This window comes from Apodemus sylvaticus, chromosome 16 (assembly GCF_947179515.1).
Source record: "Apodemus sylvaticus chromosome 16, mApoSyl1.1, whole genome shotgun sequence".
In the NCBI taxonomy this organism is placed as follows: domain Eukaryota; kingdom Metazoa; phylum Chordata; class Mammalia; order Rodentia; family Muridae; genus Apodemus; species Apodemus sylvaticus.
The window spans coordinates 8,222,816-8,244,266 of record NC_067487.1 but is presented as its reverse complement, the minus strand read 5'-3'; the positions used below and the strand labels follow the sequence as shown (position 1 = coordinate 8,244,266).

At 52.6% G+C, this 21,451-nt stretch overlaps 1 protein-coding gene across 2 annotated transcripts in view; it reads right to left on the bottom strand.

Annotated features, from left to right (window-relative positions):
- Positions 1 to 18,184, bottom strand: part of Tent4a (terminal nucleotidyltransferase 4A) — a 33,353-nt gene extending 15,169 nt beyond the window's left edge. For both annotated transcript variants that reach the window (XM_052159514.1, XM_052159515.1), the window contains exons 1-2: positions 17,081 to 18,184; positions 340 to 463 (exon numbers count right to left, since the gene is read on the bottom strand). In XM_052159514.1, coding sequence (XP_052015474.1) covers positions 340 to 463; positions 17,081 to 17,772 — 816 coding nt within the window. In that variant the 5' untranslated portion in view covers positions 17,773 to 18,184. The remainder of the gene's footprint in view (positions 1 to 339; positions 464 to 17,080) is intronic.
- Positions 18,185 to 21,451: the final 3,267 nt, after the last annotated feature.

Below are 21,451 nucleotides of genomic sequence, written 5' to 3'. Positions count from 1 at the left end.
CAGCATGTTCCATGCTGTGCACTGCAGGGACTGCAAGTGCAGGTGGAGCAGGAGGGAGATGTCTAACCTGAACACAGTTTTAAAACAAGAACAAAAGAAGAGGGGTGGGCAGAATGAACGACCAGGAGAATATAAGTATTCGTAGCAAAGGCTGGACTACACAGGGCTTGATGCAGTAGAGTGGAGAGCGCTTGTCTGAGCAGTTCCTTCCCGGGGGATGCTACCCAGGACTGCCTGGAGAGCCACTCTACTGTGGGTGGTAACAGAAATCGTGGGTGCACATGGACGAGGAGACACAATCACATGGACTGGTGTGTGCAAGGTGAAGAAGATACGCACGTCAGCTGTGGGCCAGAGGTCTTTCACCACAGTTTCAATCCGTTTCACGACCTCCCTTCTCATTGCTGCTTCTTCAGGGCAAGGGGACATGAAGTTATAAAAATCAATTATCTCCTCATGAAGTCTGGTGGATAAAAGAAAAGTGAGAGAGTTACAATTAAGCAGAATTCTACCTTTTCCTATAATTCAAAATATATTTGGAGCCAGCTTCTGGGACTGGAGTGATGTCTCCGCTGTTACGAGCACTCGCTCCTCTTTCAGTGGACCCCAGGTTCAATTCCCAGCAGCCATAAGGTGGCTCACAAGCCTTTGTAAGGCTAGTTCTAAAGGACCCAATGACCTCTTCTGGACTCTGAGGGCACAGTACACGTTACACGGATATGTACCAAACATTCATGCACATGAAATGACAATTTAAAAGTCCAGCTTATTTATTACTATCTATATAGTATATGTACGGGGTTTTACCTGCACATATGCTGTGGGCCATTTATACATAGAGTGCCCTCAGAGGGCGTCAGATCCCCTGGGTCTAGTTACACACAGCGGTGAGCTCCCAGGGGGATGTTGGGAACCAAGCCCAAGCCCATCTTTCCAGCTCCCAGTTTCTTTTCTATGAACATATATAATGAAATGAAAATCTCACAGTATGCTGTAGTTCCACAGACCAACTCTTGTCAGTTCCCAACAATGTATTTACGACTAGCCTTTAAAGATGCATTCAAGACAATGGCAGTCCGAAAGCTCCACTCAGGACAGACATTTTTTAATGAACGGCAGCGCAGCACAGCGGCCAGCCCTAGCCACTGTGGTTCAAGCCCTGGCCAAGGCATCCCTCGTCACTGCACACCTCCTGACAGGCAGCGCACATAGCCTGTGTGTCACAGGAGCTCCTGCTGGCTGCCCACGAGGCCAGAGCTCAGGATGAGAACAAGAGGCTGAAGCCCGAGAGCAGGGTTCAAAGACAGAAAGAAACATTAAATAACTTCACAACAGAACACTGAGGCTAGCTCACGAAAATCTCAGGCGTAGCTCAAACTAGCTACACGCAGGCATCCTGTAGACAGAGAGGCCGATAGCCAAAACATGACTCAAGGTGTTCACTAGCAACGCGGCACACACGGCCGACCGTTTAAGCGATGTCTGAAGTACCAACAGCGTGAGGCGGCCGCTTCCCCTGCTCCTCAGGCTTCATGCTGGGCTTCCTGGATCAGGGGCATCTTTACCAGTAGGGCCTTCCCTCCCTGATACTCCAGAGAGGAAAGCTGGGGCGTGTCCTCTGATCCACAGCAAAGGCCCTGCCACCGCGTGCAGTCATCTGATCACTCACTGGGGCCAAGACGGAAGTGGCTGGCATTCCTCCAGGGTAAGGAAGGCCATGGCCTGTAAGTGCCCAAAGCAAGAAGTGGTGCCCAGTAAACACAGGTGTCCTAATGCCAGTGTGTGTGGTCCTACCAGCAAGGCAGGTATCTTTCTCAAGTCATGATAAATGGGATATAAGTATTACAAACTGCTGGGGGAGGGTCAGTAAGAATGTGTGCTTTGTGTTCTCAGATGAGGACACTGCCACCGGGCTGCCTTTAGCCTCTGAGATAAGGGGGTTAGACAAAAAGCCAAGCCTCCTGTTGGCCTTTCCCCAAAGCAAGCAGGGTCACTAAGACACCACCAAACTGTGGTCAGAGAGGACAGGAAGGAGAGCATCACTTCATGTCTGGGCACACCTCAAGACCCTGTGGCTGCCTCCTGTCCCCGCTCCCATGGGTCCGACAGCCAGTGGGAGTCAATCATGACTGTCGCTGTCCAGTTAGCAGGAAAAGCCACACCTGTGCAGGTAAGGCACCTGCCAGTGAAGGGACAATGCTGAGAAGCCTCTTGGCCAGGTGGGAGCCCTACTCCTGTTCTTTCTTAGATCCTGGAGCCTCCACCAAGGCGGGGAAGGAGGCAGCCCTTGAGCGGTGGAGGCCTGAGAACGGGGAGCTGGAGCCAGCCTGGACCACATGAGACCATCTCAGAACACCGGAGGAAGCTAGGACAGATTTTTCTCATGTCTTCTGTATATTCCATCAGTTTCTGTCTTTGATGCCAAGGCAGGGACATGGAGCTGGGATCTCTGGGCTATTCTTAAGAAGAAAGGAGTCCAGCTATTATTAAGCCAAACCAAATCTCTCTATACCAAATCTAGCTACCAAGGAAAGCAATGGCCATTCTGAGGATAGTTTTCACTTTGGACATGCTGTCCCAGATAATCCAAGCGAGTCCAAGCTGGCTGGCGCAGCCACTACCTTAGGTTCCTGGTTCTGGTGCCTTCCCCAGTTCCTACCTGGGCAAAGCTGGCCCCTTCTCTACTCCCGGGATCCCAGACCTTCAGCTTGGACTCCCCTCTTGAAACAAGCACAAGCTGTAGGCTGTTCGAGGGTGCTGTCTGTGCTCTCTCCCTTAGGCCACAGCTGCCCTGCATCAGTAAGGAGCACAGGAGTCAGAAGCAGAGCCTCGGCCTGCGGCAGGGATGCCGAGACACACGCACAGGCAGAGAGACACGAAACGCCCAGATGTCACTTAGGCTTCACCTCGGCCTTTACCAAAAGAAAAAGAGGGCTGGTGCTGGAGATATGACTCAGGGGTTAAGAGGACCCGGGTTCTCTTCCTAGCACCCCCATGGAGCTCCTCGCCATTTGTATCTAATTCCAGGAGACCCAACATGTTCTTCCATCCTCCCCAGAGCACCAGGATCTCAGCTAGTGCACAGACACAGGCAGGCAAAACACTCATATACATAAAAGGGGGAGGGGACTCAAACAATGGGGAAAGCACACACAGGAAGAGCAGGTGGCCCTCCTTGGGTGTCACCACAGCATGTAATTCACCACCTGTGAGCTGCTAGCACAAGACTTCTCTGCTGCCCCAGGCCCATGGCTCACAACTGTTACCCTCACCTGCTTTACCCTGAAGAGCCACCCATTCATCCCATCAGTTCCCAATTCTACAGGAAAGCGATGTGAGGACCTGCATTGACTTCAAGTGCTGATTTCCCTTTCCAGACTCTGCTAATCAGAACTTTGAAACCTCTTCAATTCCTCAACTGTTAATCTAAACTCTCCCCTCCCCCAACTTCTTCAGCGTTTACTGTTGCTGGTTTCAGACATGATCTTACTCCATAGCTGTGGTTGACCTAAAACTTGCTATGTTGACCAGTCTGGCCTTGAACTCACATAGATCCACCTGCCCTTACCTCCCTAGTGCTGAAAAGGTGTGGCCCAGTAAACTCAGCCTCAAAAAACTTTAAAATCAGTAGTTTCTGGGACCAAAACCCTTCACTTTGGGAACCATTTTTGCCAGAAAATAGAAATAGTCCCTTGGTAAAATATTTGAATGTAAACAATTCTTTCTCTGTCTCTGTCTCTCTGTCTCTCTCTCACTCACACACACACACACACACACACACACACACACACACACGTGCGCACGCTAACAGCAGCACATGCAGAGCAGCCAGGACAGGAGGGGCTTGCAGCGTCTGTCTGTCCTTTGACACGGGTGCAGCTGCTGCACTGCACTGAGCTCTGCCGGTGCCTCTTTACTATTGGAGGGAACAGGCTACTGAGCGAGGCAGTACAGGTACCCACAAAAGAGTGAGTGGGCTGCTTCCACGAGTCTGAGGCAGGTAATCTTCTTTAAAGCATCGTTAACTGACATGGTTAATGAACTCATTATAAATCACTTTTTTAATTATGTCACAAGGCAACTAGTATCTGAACAAATTAGAAATCTTTGAATCAGAAACAAATTAGAAAACCTTGTCTCAGACGATCAGCCCCCCCCCCCCCTTTTTTTTGACTGCAGGCTTAAAATAAGTGGAAGGCTGCAGGTTGGAACACAGCCCGTGGGTGTTTGGGGGACTCCCACTAGCTACTCTGACTAGCTACAGGAATCTAACTGGTGCCTATCTTCTACACGTGGCCAGAGGAAGCTGAAGGGAGAAGGGCTCTGTGCAGCGGCTCCCCTGGGCAGCCAGGGGAAGCTAGGGTAAAACAGTGTTGCTGTGATAAAACACTGACCAGAAGCAGTTTGGGGAGGAAAGGGTTTATGTGGCTACACTTCCAGGTCACAGCCAGTCACCATGTGGCCTGCAGGCTGCAGTTCATCAATGAGGGGCATCCAACAGCTGGTTCACTGAGGCACATGCTTAGCTAGACTTCTCATGCAACCCAGGACCACCTGCCCAGGTAAAGGCGGGTGTCTTCTACAGGTTGGGGTTCCTCCCACATCATTAACAAGAAGCCAATCCTCCACAGGCAAGCCCACAGACCAGTCTGGTCAAGTTTACAGTTAAAGCTAATTACAACAAGTTAATACACTAGATGGGGAGGGAGGGCCCGCAGCTTTCTGATCAACATTACCAATCTGGACTCTGAACACACAGATGTCCAAGAGCCTTCCAGAGCCTGCCGAGGGAGGGGTTCTAAGAGGCACTGTGTGCATGCTCAGTGACTCAAGACTCGGCCCCCAGCAGAGCAAGCCCAAGGGCACCGGCAAAGGCCCAGAGCCACTCAGCAAGCAAAGCAAGAGCATCACTTCTCAACAGCAGGTACACCACCAACAAACTGCTAACTAGAGTATGCACTGCCTGCCGCAGTACTGGCAATGCCTGACGTGGCTACAGCCCCTCTCGGTCTCTACAGAGGGGAGTCTGGTAAGCCCTGGACCAGATGGAGCAGGGCCAGTACTTAGGAACTGAGCATACTGAAATGCAGCAAAGAGACAGGCTTCCAGCAGGACTGAGCCACTTTGCACTGGATCTAGGGACACATCCCAGATCCACTCCGTGCCATGGTCTACTGCAGCAAACTCAGACACAGACCCCCACCTTGCTCAGAAATGCCACCTCAGGACAACCCTTCCACACAGAGGGTGTGTGATTCTCAAGACTTAGCCCCTGAATGGACACCCCCCTCCCAGCAACCCAGCCACTCAGCAAGCCCAGGGACTACGCAGAGAGCTCTGCTGCTGCATTCAGACTGGAAGGAAGCATCACACTGCACCTGCACATTGTGTGGGCCTCTCCCACGTGACGCTGGCCACTGAAGAGTCCTGGTACCACTGTCAACCACTCTGCATACAGCCCCACATATGGAAATTGGGACCAGGGACCAGTATCTGTCCTCACTCAAGATTAAAAAAAAAGAACCCTTATGAGAAAAGGGGACCCTAACAGTGGAAATTTACCAAAAATATAGAAAGAAAAGGCAGGAATTAAGACAGAGAGAAAATAACCCAACAGGTCCGGGTCTCTGCCAGTCCAATATGCCAGTAGAGAATGCAGAAGTGACCTGCATCTCTAGTTATTCCCTGAGGCCCTCCTATGTGGCTCGCTCTGCAGACCAGTGAGCCAGAAAGGAGAGACTGAGGCCTTGCCCACACTCTCCTCCACTGGAAGGCTCTTCCCTGGGGACAAGGGAAATGAATAAACAGGAGCAGTGAAGAAATTCAAACTGGTTTCATGCAGCACGGGACAAGTTGTCAGGGACTGCCTTCCAAGGAGCTGGTGCTGAGGCTGAGACAGCAATGAGAAGCAGCAGCCAGGTAGCAACAGCAGGCCCCAGGCAAGGAATCGACACAGCAGCAGACTGCTGCTAGAGCCCAGGGCCACTCCTGTCCCCAGGGGCTGACTGCAAACAAAAGGCCACCAGGCCTTCTAGGAAGTCCAGGGGTAAGCCAAGAGCACTGACCCTGGAAAGCCGAAAACAGCTCAAAGCAGAGTCCAGTTTCCAACAAGGTAGTGAGTGCCCAGCTCAGCTTGAACTTCTGCTGCCCACAACTGTACAGCAGGCCACAGACAGGCAGACCTGCAGGCTGCAGAAGGCTTAGGGGTGGAGGCTGCTTCCACAGGAAAACCTCCAGAGCAAATCCAGATGAAGACTTACTAAGTATTAGGATAAGCAGAGGGGGAAACAGGCTGTGCACAGGTAGGCTAAGAGGGATGTTGTAAGGAATGCAGTGTATCACAAAAACAGTGAACTCAGAGAGAAAGCTACCTCACTGCCAGCTCCACAGAAAAAAATCAGAAAGAACATGTCCCTGGTGTAGAGAAAAGTTAAGGATCGGGAAGAGGCTGCTGGGTGTCCGTGACAGGGCCAAGGCAGGCAGCATGCAAGAATGGACAGGCATTCAGACACTTGCCACCCCAGGAAGGTAGAGCCAGCAACACAGGAGCAAGGACCTGACAGAGCCTCCTTCAGCCCGCAGTGCACAAGCACCTGAGGTCCAAGTCTGCCTCATGCAGAGGCCTGCTGGACAGAAATGTCTAGACAGGTCAGCAATCAGTACCAATCTTCACCTCAAAGGACGGTGGTGGTGGCACTGTTCTGAGATGGGAAGCAGCCAAGCAACCCTACAGGGCCATAACAGGCTTCATGAAGGGAGTGGAGCCCGCATCCACTCTACAGAAATGTTAACTACCCATCCCTTCATAAAAAGGAACTGGCAGCAGCCGCCATGAAGTGTGAAGAACCACCAAACCACATCTCAGGTAAAAACTACACACAGGTCAGAGCAGAGCAACCCAAAACCCAGGGGGCGGGGAGAGCACAGGGCAGCGCAGAGAGGCAGCATAGCCCCAGGGAATGTCCTGAGAACAGGGCCTGCAGGGGAGCACAGGACAGTGCAGTGGGGCAGCATAACCCCAGGGAACGTCCTGAGAACAGGGCCTGGGACATGGGCTCAGTAAAGGCTCAATCAACAAATGCTAGTGAACAAAACCAACAACAAAACAGCCAACTCACAGCAGCGCCTTATGTCCAGTCAGGAGGGAGCCACGGAAGGGCGACCGCTCAGCCCATGAACCGAGAGAACCTGGTGCCTCGTTAGCTCGGCCGCCGGCTTCCTCAGCTCACGTTCTCAGGCACAGCAGTCGCTCTCAAGGGCCGTGTTTCTATTTGAAACTGCACATTTCTTACTGAAGCAAAATAAACAATTTACTACAGTTTACATGAAGATGATTCTAGTGAGTTTTGTTGTTGTTGTTGTTGTTGATGTCCCAAGTAATATCTACAGGACCTTGGAGAACAGCATCTACAGCTGTGGTCATCTAATTATCCTGGAGAGTTCTAGGTGATGGACTGAGTTAAAGCTTCCACTTTTAAGAAATGAGCCGGTTTTACCAATACATCATTATTTTAAAATTGGTGCCAGAAATGATGGCTCATGTTTGTAATCTCAGCAGCTGGGAGGCTGAGACAGAACAGCCCCAAGTTTACATCAGCAGCAGGTACCCCTAAGTCAAGAAACAATGAATAAACGAACAGGTATCAATGCTCCGAAAAGTCACCTATAACTGTCTTATAGAAAGGTGAAGAACCTCCCTCTAGTAGGACAAAGCTCCCTGTCCTTCTGCTGCTAGATTAGTGAGAAGTGTCGCTCATGTTCCTTGGGGACATTCAAAGACCGGTCCTCAGCAGCAGAGAGTTCTAGCAGTATCTGGCCTCTCTCCAGAGCAGCCTGAGCCTGGAGTTCACAGGCAGTGCTCCTAACAGCCTCACCTCTTTGGCAAGTCCCTCTACCTTGTTCCTAGTTAATGAGTGAGCCAGGAAATCACAGGGCCCGGGCTCCACTGACAGCCCTTCTGGGCGGATTATCTCTTTCAGTGCCATAGCTCCTGGAGCATCCCGAGGGAAGCAGGATAACAGAGAGAGGTCTGGCACAGGTGAGGGTCACTGGGGCCAGTAATGGCTCTAACCAGCTAGCGCAGCAGCCTACAGCCAGATGGGAAAAGGGAAAGAGGCAGAGCCCGCCCGCTAAGGAAAGCTCATGCACAGTGAGCTTCCTTCCAGCCACAAGCCGCTCCCCACAAGCTCCGAACTGTGCAGTAGCCCACTCTGTAGTTCAGAGTGCCATGTCAACGCTGTGACCTTCCTTCCAGCCACCCTGCTTCCATGCACACACTAGTCTCTGGTGACTCACTCACAAGGTAACTAGTAGCTATACTACGAATTCCGTTGTTTCCCAGATCATGCCAAGTGCATTCTTTACTTTGGATACCATATCATACATAGCTGCTCTTTACTTTATAACTGTTACTTCAGTTTCGAGAAGATTCCTGGGACCAAAACACTCTTCATTATGCTTCACCTCTTGTCTCTGCCATTTCACCAAATCCTGCTTCTGACACAACTCATGTTCCCACTCACTCTCGGGAAGGCACTGTGCAGGTGCATGGACCTGACAGGCAAGAAACCTGCATCTGAGTCCAGTTCTATCACCTCCTAGGTGACCCGTGGACAAGATCAGAGCATCTCCTAAAGATGAGCTCATCTCATTCAAATGAGCTGGTTTGGGATTGCAGGGATGCCTGGCTCTTCCAGGAGATGTCAGGTAAGAGTTCAGAAGGCAGAATCTCACAGCCTCTCTGCCTCTTCCAAAATTCAACCTCTAGACAGCCCAGGAAGCAAGATCCAGTCCCAAAGGGTTTCCTGGGCCCTCTGCAGGCAAGCAGCCACACAGGGGCGCACAGGCAGGCTCTGAACCTGCCTGTCCTCATTAGGGAAGGCAGTCCTGGGCACAGGAAAGGCCACTTACGAATTTACCTTTGGCCGGGGGCAGTGGTGGCGCACACCTTTAATCCCAGCACTTGGGAGGCAGAGGCAGGCTGATTTCTGAGTTCGAGGCCAGCCTGGTCTACAGGGTGAGTTCCAGGACAGCCAGGGCTACACAGAGAAACCCTGTCTCGAAAAACAAAACAAAACAAATTTACCTTTGGCTCTGCCTTATGCCTTGCTAGATCCTTAGTCTGTGGTAGCTATCTCCCTTAGCAACAGCAACATGCCCAAGTGCAGGCCTCTCTGCCAGGCCATTTTAGCTAATCTAGACTGGGTTTGTACCTGTAAACACAAGAAATAATGCTTCTGTGTGGCTACGAACCAGGAAGTCAGAGGCAAGTGGAGCAGGGCTCACTCGCCTCCAAGAACCCTGAGCACAGAAGCTGCTGGGAGACGGTGAGGAAAGCCCTTAAAACTGGGAGACCTGGAAGGCAAGCCATTTGTAAAACTATCAGCAACCTGCTCCGACTTCCGCATGCTGACCAGAACTGCTCCACTCCTCAGTGCTCCAGGCTGCTTCAGTCACGAAGACATCAGCCTGTCATAAAGGATTTCACTGAAAACTCAGAAACATGAACTCTAGAGCTTTCTCCATAGCAACTCGCTGAGCAACGCTCTGCTTACTGCTGCTGAGTTTCAATTTATATCAGCAACTTACCAAGTTAAACTATTTCAAATAAAACAAAGTTGTACAAAGTCAGCACTGTCCAAACACAGGGCCATTTAAATGTTAACTAAAACTAAACAAGAGCTCAGGAGGTGCTCACTAGCAGAATGTCTGCCTGGCATGCCCAGGGTGCTCAGATCGATCCTCAACGCCACAAAACAAATCAATAAATTAAAGTTCAATTTAGTTTTCACCTGCACTGGCCACCCTCCAAGTGCCAGCTAGTGCACAGCAGAGTGGCCACCCCCCAGGACTGTGCCACCCTGCACCATCGTGGCACACAGCTTTCTTCCCTCCAACCCACTAACTGTGTAGGAAGAGGCAGAGAACTCAGAGTAAGGGTCATCCACGGCCACTCGCACCTCCCCTCGGAGCAGAGACTAAGAACTGAAACCAACCTAACTCCAGCTACAGCACAGCACAGCACAGCACAGCACAGCACAGCACGCAGGGGCAATGGACTCACTATAGAGCAGCCTGCATTTAAAATACAAAGATTGGGGGAAGGGGGTACCCCAGAACTCCCGGTGACAGCACTGGTCTCAGCTGAGTCCACACCCTCCTCCCTCTCTAAGACATGAAGCTTTGAGTCTATTTAAGAAAAGAAGAGGAAGGCTTTCCTGTTGGCAACAAGAAGGCCATTTTTGGTTTCCATTTCCTGAGGGGAGGAAAGGGGGAAGGAGCAGCCTTTCTCACATATGCGGACCAGCTCACAAACTGACTTATGTCACAGGCCCTACTTCTCAGGTGGGGAAACTGCGGTGTGGGAGTTAGAGTCCCAAGCATGTGACTGGGCCAGTGAAGCATGTTCTCAGGCCCCAGTGCATGCTTCCCAATACAGACACAGAACAAGGTGAAAATGGGAATAGTTCAACGCTGCGGCCCCATCAGTCCCAGGACAGAACTCAAGGTTATGCCCACTGCTGTCTCTCGGAAAACAAACACCGGGAAGAGCCTCAGAGTTGTGCAAAGCAGGAATCCCATAGGAAGAACAACAGGACTCCTCATAGCTCCCAGAGCATACGTGGGCCCCCAACACATGTAGCAGAGGATTGCCCTGTCTGGCCTCAGTGGGAGAGGATGTGCCTAAATCCCCCAAGGAAGGGGATGCGGGGGTAGGTAGGTGGGTGGGGAAGCACCCTCTCAGAGCCGAAGGGGAGTGGGGATGGGAGGGAAGAACTCTGGGCTGGGGGGAACATTTGGAATGTAAATAAATAAATTTAATAAAAAAAAATTTTTAAAGGCAAATGAGTGTAATAAGCCACTGACTCAAGGTTGTCCCTATGAAAGGGACTTACCATCTGGGAAAAGATAAGCCTATGTAGAACCCATGTCCAAGTCTTGACAGCCCAGCTAGCTCAAGCTGGAGGCCAGCAAACAGCACAGAAGACCATCAATGCTCAGCAGGTGGTCCAGTCAGTCTCCAAACTTACCCAGGTTTTCTAACTTTTCTGTTACTATACAGTTTAAAAAAAAATGATATAAGCAAACAGGAATACCTTTCATATGCGGCATGAGACTTTCCTACACGGTTTTCACCCTGTGTGTTTGTTAATGTTTTCATCCTGTGCTACAGGTCTTAGTTACACTCTCACAGAGTTTTGTATTTAAAAATCAATGCAAAACTCAGTCTATATTTAAAATGCACAAGACAGCCAGGCGGTAGTGGCGCACACCTTTAATCCCAGCACTTGGGAGGCAGAGGCAGGCAGATTTCTGACTTCAAGGCCAGCCTGGTCTACAGAGTGAGTTCCAGGGCAGCCGGAGATACACAGAGAAACCCTGTCTCAAAAAACCAAAATAAATAAATAAATAAAAATAAAAATAAAATAAATAAATAAATAAAATGCCTAAGACAAAAACTAAAATTTTCTTTACTTTTGCACGCTAAATCTATTTATCTTTTGCATCTTCCTTAGTATGCACGTCCTTGGTGCTGGGAGTGTAGGAAGACAGGGGACAGTTAGCGTGACACTAACTCCACAGGAACTAAAGATTCACTGTGGGGCTCAGAAGAGCCAGGGCAAGGATTGTGGGATCATGTTGCTCCTCCAGGAGGAGGCACAACATGTCCTGCACCCGAGGCCACAGGCAAACCACCATCCCGTCACCCAAGCTTCCAATCAGGTGTTGGCCACATCTTACAGGGCAACGAAGGGCTGTTTTGTCATTGCCAAGTGGCAACTTAAGTGATCAGATTGATGACAATCTGATCAATGCAGGTGCCCTCATGACTAGAACACTTTCTGTGCAATCACGTGGTTCTTGTGTAAACTTTTTTAAATGGCAGACTAAAGAATGGTTCATTTGTGAGAGGCACAGAGCGAGCACACTGTTCTTGTCATCAATACCCCAGCTCCAGGGGGACAATCAAGCCAGAAGACAGGACTGGCAATATGCAAGAGTCACTGCAATGGGCTGATGTCCAAGCAGAAGACAGGAGTGTTGGACAAGACAACCATGGCCTCCTCTTCCCACAACAGTGCTGTCTTCCTACTAAACAATGCCTGTGTGGCAGACAGCGTCCCATGCCCAAACCTGTGGTTCTGATGGAACAGTCTATGGATCACACTGTATTGCATGGCCTGAAGACAGACCATCTGAATGGGCCTACGACATCATGTGAGCCCTTAGAGGAAGCTCCCCAAGTGCTGTAACTGCAAGAATGTGCCTGTGAGTGGGCCCTAGAGACGGATGTGACAGCAAGCAGCTGACACTTAGCCCTCTGCTCTGCTGAACGAAGAAGCCACCCAAGCCCTCCTCAAGTGACCAGAAGGATGTGACTGATAGCTGGCCCACGCCCAGTGCACTGGACTTTGCTACCTGACCACAGAACAGTGAGCAATGCTGTGTGAGTCTGTGCACATGCCAAATGGGAAGAGGACATGGCTGCCCCGCTCACAGGCATGCAGAGAGCATCACTGGCTTGACTTTGCTGCAAGCCACACTCTCCTGGGCAGCCTTATCAGGTTAGCATACCATCCAACTTTGCTTAAAGGGAAAGCAACCCTGACAGGCTGGGCAGAGCCTCCAACCTGGCCTCATCACGGCAACACCGGCCACAGCAAGCACTAGAGATAGTTCCTGGAAAGGGCGGGCAATCCTGCAGCTTGGGTTCTGTCTGCATCATCAAAATCAAGTGTCTGAACTTGAGCATCCTGATTACTTTCTTAAGTAGATCCCCTTACCAAGGCACAGCATCCTTTCTGTCCATGGTGCACTGGTAGCCCTGCACCCAAAGGATACTTTGTATGAAAGCTTTCAAGGTGATGCCCAAAAGCTCACGTCTGTCATCAAAAATAAGCAAGATTTTGAAGTACAAGTCTTAAAGATTTTTTTTCTTTTAAATGTCTACTTATAGAGCTAGATGAACTGTCCAGCAGATAGGAATACTTGCAAAGAGTCCATATTGTCTCCAGCACCCACATCTGGTTGCCCACAGCTGCCTGTAACTACAGTTTCAGAGGAATCCAATGCCCTCTTCTGGCAACTGTAGACACTTGTAATGCACATAAACTCACACAAGAATCAAAAACCAAGTATATAAATAATAGTATGAAAAAATTTTTATTTTTTACTTAAAAATTATTTTTAAGCCACACGTGTATTGTTTCAAAGGGGAAAGCAGCCCTGCTTTTTCATCCAAAGATCACTGCAGCAGGATACGAGGACACCCTCCTAACTTGCATTTTTATTTTTATGGTTTTTGTTTGTTTGTTTCTGTTTCTTTTCTCCTTGATGCTAGGAATCAAACCCAGAGCCCCCCAACCCTAGGGCCTCTCAGTTTTCCACAGGACTGTGCCAGCCTGTTTAATATTCTAGTCTAGAAAGAACTGGCTTGTCCTCCCGGCCGCCTTCTCCAGCGTCAGCTCCTCCATCCTGAGCAAGCCGTGGCTCAGCAATTCTCCGGGACTCCCCTCAGCCGCCTGTGACAGCATCTCACCGGCCTTTCCAGAGCTGTGTGGAGACTGGCCATGGGACAAGAGTGTGCTGCAGTTGGAGGTTGCACAGGAGGTAGCGCGGTCAGTATGACAACGAAGCATCCGTGTTGTACACTGTCCTCACCTCCCCCTCAACCTTGAGCATCTCTGCTGAGAAACCTCTAAAGCAGGCCTCTGTGCCTCGTCCCCTGCACAGGCAGTGTTTACAGCTTCCCTCCCGTGCACCCAGATGCTCACTGGAAGCCAGGGAGGGAGAAGACAGTGACTACACCTGTGTTCCACAGCACAACCCACGGGGCCCTCACTGCGCCTTCCCAGTGGCGCCTTCTAGGAAAGGCCCACTGCTTCTGTCAAAGCAGGCAGGAGCTGTGCTGCAGGAGAGGGACCCTGCCTGCTCCATCAAGCTCTGACTCCCTCACAGAGAACAGCAAAAAGAGCATCCATGCACTGGGAGGGAACCACCCCGCAGCCCTGTGAGCACTACAGGCCACAACCAAGCAGTAACTGCTGACGCCAGAGGCTTCCCAAGCTTCGGACAGACAATGGGATTCCCATCACCGAGGGCACAGAACACATGAAAGGACTAACCATGGTGACGAGAGCACGTGACTGCTGCCCACTGCAGGCACACCTGGAAGGACAACCTTCACAGTCACCTCGGGTCATGGGGCTGCAGAGTATGCAAGGGCTGGGGCCTTGCCCTGTCCACCTGCACTCCTGGAAGACACCAGCAAGGATCCGGCTGACTGACCGGTGAGGACCAGGCTCCCAACTCCCTTTCAGGGCACCGTTCTTTACCTCTACCCCAAGGCGGACTCTAACGCCTGAGACTGACAGGACAAGGGAACCACACTGTGGGTCAGAGTTAAGGACTCAGGAGGCACAGTGAGTTAGTTAAAGGGGGAAGGGAGGCCCAGGAGAGCCTGCCACACCTGCCTCCATCTCTAAGCAAGAAGCTCAGGCAGGGGCATGTCTGCCGTTAGCACGCCATGTCCTAACAAAGGTTTCAGGGCTGTGCTCGGTGGCTCCCACAGCAGACCTCACCTTCTCTACTCCCCAAGCTCATACACTAAGCCCTGTCCTCTTTCCATTTTCTTCACCCAACCTGGGATCGAATGCCATCCAGCAGTTTCACGAACCCAAGCCAACAAGCAGTTTCCAAGGGCAGACTCCTCCCAGAGAGAGCTGAATGGTGCAGATGCCACGTGTCCACCAGGCAGAGACCCAGACTCTCTCCAGAAAACCACTTGTCCTCTCTGGAGGTCTACAGAGTCCCCCAAAAGCATATCCCCAAGATCAGAAAGAAAACTCAGCAGCCTCTCACTAGCAGGCCCCCTCACTGTTAACTGGGCCACACTCAAACCAACACTTAACCTTACTTGTGTCTCTTGCTAAGCCACAAAGGAAGGCTTGGTGCCGCCCTACACAGCACAAGAGTAGCTTCCGACAGGTCCCTTTCTTGCCATCCCAAGGTCAGAGAGAGTAAGAGCAACCAGCCACATGGAAGCAATCATTGGAGCCACCTTTACTGTTAACACACAGGCTCAGCTCTGCTGGCCCCAGGGTTACTACGAATTCCTCCCCACACCCACTGAGAGGTCAGTCACAGGAGGAGACAGACAGAGGTACCCTGCCCTCTTCCGCACACATGCCAAGGTAACTAGCAAGCTCCTCCTCCAGGATTCACCATTCAACAAAAAGCATGACACATGCCACCTAGACAGACAAGGAAGAGTCACCAGGCATGGGAAAGATATGTTGGCAGCATTCAAGGCCAAACTCTTAGCTGGTTTCTGAGCCTTCGTAAGAGCTATAACTCAGTGCCCTGAAGTGAGGAATGGGGATCTGAGGCAGGGCTCAGGCAGAGTAACAGAACCCAAGCACCACTGAGTTCAGGCCTTTATCGCTCTTGGGGGTGGGGAAGCAATGGAGGCTCTTGTGAGAGTCAGGAGCTGGTAGAACCTCATCCCACTGACGGTGCTGACCAAGGGCACAGGCTAGGCCAGTGCCCAGAAGATCCCAGTCATAGTCTGCCTAAGAGGCCTCCTCCAGAGGGTGGTTACAATGTGCTGGAAGTATGAAGAGACACCCAGGCTCCGGGGACAGCGACTTATCAAGGACTATAGACTTGGGAGCAGTCTAGACAGGAGCCAACTATGAATACCTAGGTAGCAATGTTCATCTGTACCAGGAAGGGTATTTAAAGACGGAACCAGGTTTGTGAGAAGAGAACTACATGCCACCCATGCCAACTGCACCCCAGATTCTAAAAACACACCTAGCCCAGAAGCACAGATACTAACAAAAGCTACAGAAGAACAGGCAGAGGCTGACCAGCTTACAAATCACCAGAGAGACGGATTCAGGGGGCAGAACTCTCGCTGAGGGGCAGATAACGCTGCTGACGCTTCAGGACACAAGTGGAGCTCTGTGAGGGGTCAGGCTCTGTCTCACAGCAGACAGCATGTCCATTACAGTTATGTAACAATCCAGAAACCTCTCTTAGGTCCACTGCCACACACAATCCATTCCTCCACACCTGACTCACAAAGTTCTACAAGCAAGCACTGTGGAGAACCAGCAGAAGAAACAAGGCTCCTCCTGGATTTGTAGTGCATGCATATTGGAGAATCCAACCCAACGCAGGTGAAACAAGTTGCAGTGGACAATTGTTTCTATGCAACACCCCCCCCCCAAGAAGTATTAGTGCTCCCCACAGACTTCAAACCGCAAACAGCCCCCTAAGAAGTTACCTCAAAGGAGTCCCAGGGCTTAGCAACCATCCGGGTGGACTTAAACTGGGGAAGTAGCTCCCGGGAAGGCTGGGAGGGGGAGGGGGCTTAGGTGCCCTTTAGAACTGCAGGAACTGAGGCAAGCCAAGCTCACCAGTCTTGAGACTACAAACGACTATTCTGTTTCTAGACGTTCGGAAAAGCCAATGAGGTGAATGAAGAGCTTCACGCTAGAGCAATGTCAGCTGAGGCAATTCCAGGCCAACCCCACCACCTTGCTGTCACTGGGCACATTAAACCTCTAAGGTCCTCTAGGCTGTGTGGAAAAATTCTAAATGAAAACTACACCTTCCTGTGAGGGAGGACACAGGGAAAAAACCTGAGTACTATTAGGTGGTTTTCAGAAACCCCAGGTGATGGTCTTTCTGTGAACGTTTGCTCAAAATTAAAACGTACAAGGTAACCTCAACACACACAAGACTCCACTTCTAAACCTCTCTTGATGGCTAAAGTGCACCACTACCAAAAAAACCTACTGTCTCAAAAAAGGAACAAAAAATTTTTACTTTCAGCCTCACAACACTAAAATATCCGATTTAGCCTACAGGGGGAAAAAACCATACACGCTTCCCACTCTGACTGCCAGCCCTCGCTTGCTCCAGCCCTGGATAGGAGGAAAGAAAGGAACCGCTTTCGAGTCTAGCCCCAGGCCTCCATCCCGAACTGTCAATGCCCTGCTGGTGGGTCTCGATCTCACGAGTTTTTAAAGTGCCGGCGACGCTGGCAGCCCCGCGGCTCGGGCGCACTCACCCCTGGATGCCCGGGCTGTACGCGCGGCTCTTCCACGGCGTGCCGGGCCGCGCCGCCTGGCCCCCGGGGCCGCCCCCTCCGCTCAGCGTGGCCGCGCGGCTGCCCGACAGCAGGTAGTTGAGGCCATACGTGCTGGCCTTGTTCTCGCGTTTCCGCCGGCCCGGGTGGAACTGGTGCTGCGGCGGCGAGCCGACGGGCGTGGGGCCGCGTGGGCCCGAGTGTGCGTGGGCAGCGCCGTCGGCGAAGCTGAAGAAGGTGCGGCCGCTACCGGCGCGGCCGAGCGAGGTGCTGCTGGAGGACGACGACGAGCAGCCGGGACTCTCGGTGCCCGACTCGGCGTTGGACGACGACGAGGACGACGACGACAGCGACGGGGACTTGTGCAGGCGCCTTGGGCCGTCCGCCGCCGGCCCCAGCGCGGTCAACAGCGCCGGGGGCAGCGCGGCAGGGCCGGGCGCGGGCGGCGGGGACGAGGCGGCGGGCGCCGGCCCCGGGCCTCCTGCTGCTGGTGCTGCGCGCCCCGCCGCCCCGGGCGCGGCCGCCGTGTCCAGCGCCGGCGAGTTGAGGCAGAAGTAGGACGCGAAGCCGGAGCCGCCACGGCCCACGCCCTGCGAAGTCTCCCAGATCTGCATCCACAGGGCATTGGCCGGCCCCTTCTGCTCCGGCTGGATCCAGGCCACGCGCGGATCCATCCACGCGCCGCCCCCGCGGGGCCCGCGCCGCCCGCCGCGCCCCGCCCCCGCCGCGCCCCGGGCCGGCCGCGCGGACGGACGGACGGACGGACGGGCCTGGGCCGCGCTCCGGTGCGCGCGGATGGGCGCGGGCGGCGCTCGATGGGGCGCGCGGCGCAGCTGCGGTCCGGGTGGCTCAGGCGGCGCGGGGAGGGCGAGGGGGCCGCGGCGGCGGCGGCGTAGCGTGCGGGCGGCGGGGAGAGGCCATCGGAGGGGCGGCGACCGCCGAGGGGGCGGGCCCAGAGCGCCGGGCCGTCAGTCAGTCACGGTGTTCCTGCGTCGCGGCGGCGGAAAGACGCCCTCGGCGGCGGCCGGGCACGGGGACGGATCGGGGCCGCCGCCTCCGCTCCAATGAGGGGCGGGGAGGAGGCGCGGGGGCGGTGGGGCGGGGGCGCGGCCTCCCTCGCGGGCCGCGGCGCAGTGCGCACGCGCGGGGATTTCAAATCCTCACTAGACAGCGCCGCCTTAGTTACCACGCTTGCGCACTGCACGCTCTGGGCGGCGGCGGAAAGACAGCGGCGCGGACGCCTGCAGACCAGACAGACAGGGCGGGGCCGAAGGGGGCGGGGGACGGGTAAGCGCTGTGTGGGCTGCGCCGCGCGTGCGCAGAGACACCAGGGAGCCGGGTGGAAGTTTCCGCGCCGGCTGGTGTGCAGCGATCGCTGGCTTGCTGGGAAAACGAAACCGGTGCATTTGCACCGGGATTGGGCTGCGAGTCGAGCCTCCGCCCTCCCGCCATCTCCTCGCGTGTTCTGTACAGTCGAGTGACTGGGCAGAGCCTGTCCCGCGTAGCTCGCCCCTCGCAGAGCGCTCCACTAGTGCGCCTGCTTTGGCGTGCGCGTTGCGCGGGCCACACTGCTGGTGAAGTCGGAAGCAGCTCCAGTGTCCTAAACGTTTGGTGTGCGGGTCCGGCCCAGCAGGTGGCCGCTCTGCCCGTGCCGCACTTGGGCTTCTGCATCCGGGCTCCGCTAAAATTTGAGCACGAGGGAACTGCTTCCCTCATGGTCTATACCACTGTGGAGCAAACCTTACTAAGTACTTGGTCCTTCTCATACTGTACCAAGGTGGAAGGAAGGGCCGTGTAGCGTGCTTGCTGCCTTCAGTCCGTGGCGTCATGTGAATGAATGCTTCATCTCTGGCCTTTCCTGACCACCGGCATATGTGGAGATCACAGCCAACGAGTAGAGCCTGTGTTTTGTGTGGTCACGAGTGCCTGTAATTCCAGGCCAAGGCAGGGCGATTGCAAACAGTACAAGCAAGCCCTGAAACCCTGTCCCAAAGAAAGGGTATGTTGTGTTAAATACTACAGGAAAGTTCTTGTGTGAACTCTACTTTTAATGGATCCGGGCAAAAGTGCTTCGGGTCTTTGCCCTTCAGCCCTCTGCCCCCTTGGCCCTGCTACTGTCCTTTGGCTGCCAGGGACAGCCAAAGCGCAACTATTGCCTCTCCTCCCATTGGTCCTTCCAATCAACTCTGTCTTTGGTCTATTTTTAAAATTGTGTCTCCCGGGGATTTTCCCGTATTCCTTCCTTGCTCCCTTTAGTTTTTAACCCACACAGCAGGTGATCCCAGCGTTTGATATGTCCACACGTGAATGCATACATACTTAAGCTGTAACTTTTAAGAAATCAGATCGTCTATCGCCTCAGACTCTTACAGGAGCTTACTCTCGCTGATCAAAATGATCTCGCGTTGCTCACCTGCCAGACTCCACCTCAGCATCCCCCTTTTCTCCAGGTTGTCCCAATGCCTCACAAGCAGCGAGTGTGAGGCACAGTCCTGCCCCGGGGCTTTTACACTGGCTCTTATAGCTAGTAGGCGCGACCTTCCCCAGACGTACAGGTCTCTTCATGCCCTTTTCATGGCTTAAGGACTTCCGAGTAACTGCTTACCCTGAATAATTCATCCTCGGCTTCCCCCATTTCTTTCCCCGATTTTACTGATCCAGAAAACAAGTTTGCTCCTTCACAGTTCTGGAGACTGGAAGTCTGACGTCAGGATGTCAGCAGCCGTGTTGTCTCAGAAGGGTTGTACAAGGAAAACCAGCCCTGCTTCCCGCTTTCCTCCAGGTGTCTGTTATTCTTGGCAATCCTTGGCCCTGCTGGTTCAGCCACTTCACTAACCTGTCTCCATCATCGCATGGTACTTAGCTGCGTCCGTCTCTGTTATTAGGACGCCTGTTTGTTGGATTGGGCACATGCTAACAGTGTCACCATAACCTGAGAACATCTGTGAAGATCTGTTTCCTTGCAAGGCCATTCAGGCACCTGGGAGAGAGGCCTCAACACGTTTTGATTTCACCGACTACACCATCCAATACATAGTTTTTCTGTGTTCCCTCTACTTTGTCAGAATGGCAGGTCTCCAAGGAGAGACGGGCATATCCGCTTCTCTGCTAGACTTCTCTAGCTCTAGGACAGAGGGTAAGTCCTCCCACAAGGGGTAGCAGACGGCCATGCACACTCGGTCCCCTTGCCAGCTTCCAGGTCTGTCATCTGTGCTGTTGATATTTTCTTCTTAGAGTTCTCCACTGTGGGTTTTTTTTTTTTCATATAGTCTCACGCACTGCCTTTGCTGCTTCCTTTAGCTAACCCGCTCTTGATTAATCAGCCACTAGACAAGTCTTTGTAATCAAAGCAAAGGTTTTGTTAAATGTTTGATCACCATTTTTTTTTTCTGAGACTGGGTTTCTCTGTGTAGCCCTGGCTGTCCTGGAACTCACTCTGTAGACCAGGCTGGCCTTGAACTCAGAAATCTGCCTGCCTCTGCCTCCCAAGTTCTGGGATTAAAGGCGTGCGCCACCACTGCCCAGCCCACAAATGTTTTATGTAAATCAGAAGCCATATATATGTTCCTTTCTTTTGAGATTTATTTATTTTTTATTTTATGTGTATAATTATGTATAATAATGTGTATGCATGTAAGTGCACTGCATGTGTGCCTGGTGTCCGTGGAAGCCACAGAAGGGTGTCAGATCCCCTGGAACTGAAGCTACAGATAGCGAGCTACAGTGTGGTTGCCCGGAACCTAACCCAAGTCCTCTGCAAGAGCAGCGGGTGCTCTTAACTGCTGGGCCACCTCCAGCCATAGAGGCTGTGTATTTCTTGATGCTGCGAGTAAAATTCAGTGCTTTAACCCTGGGCAGGGAAATCATTCTCATCAGCTTCTACAGAGAAAGAGCCCAACACTTTCCCTTTGAGGCTTGAAGGACGCACAGAGAAGTTTGAAAATCTAGACCTGAGTTCCCAGGCTGAGTGGTATATCAGCTACTGCTGAGAGCAGGCTACCCTCAAACCCAGTGGCAAAATAGTGTTTAGTCTTCCTCAAAGTCAGCATACCAACAGAGTAGTTCTGCCAAAACCACACAGAGCTAACCTTGCTGTAAGTTACCTGGCAGAGCAGCCAAAGGTGGGCTTTCCAGAGGACCACACTCCGACCGCTGGCTGCTGGCGGGCAGGCAGCCAGGGCACGGAGGAGGCTCCCTACCTCGTGTACTTCCTTATGCAACAAGCTGCCCTGGCTTGTTCTCATATGGCTAAAGAGGACAGGAAGCCAGCAGAGGTGCATAAGCCGGAAGCTGGCGAGTCATCACATCTCAGCACACCGTAAACCCAAGTGACAGATACGATCCTGATAGAAA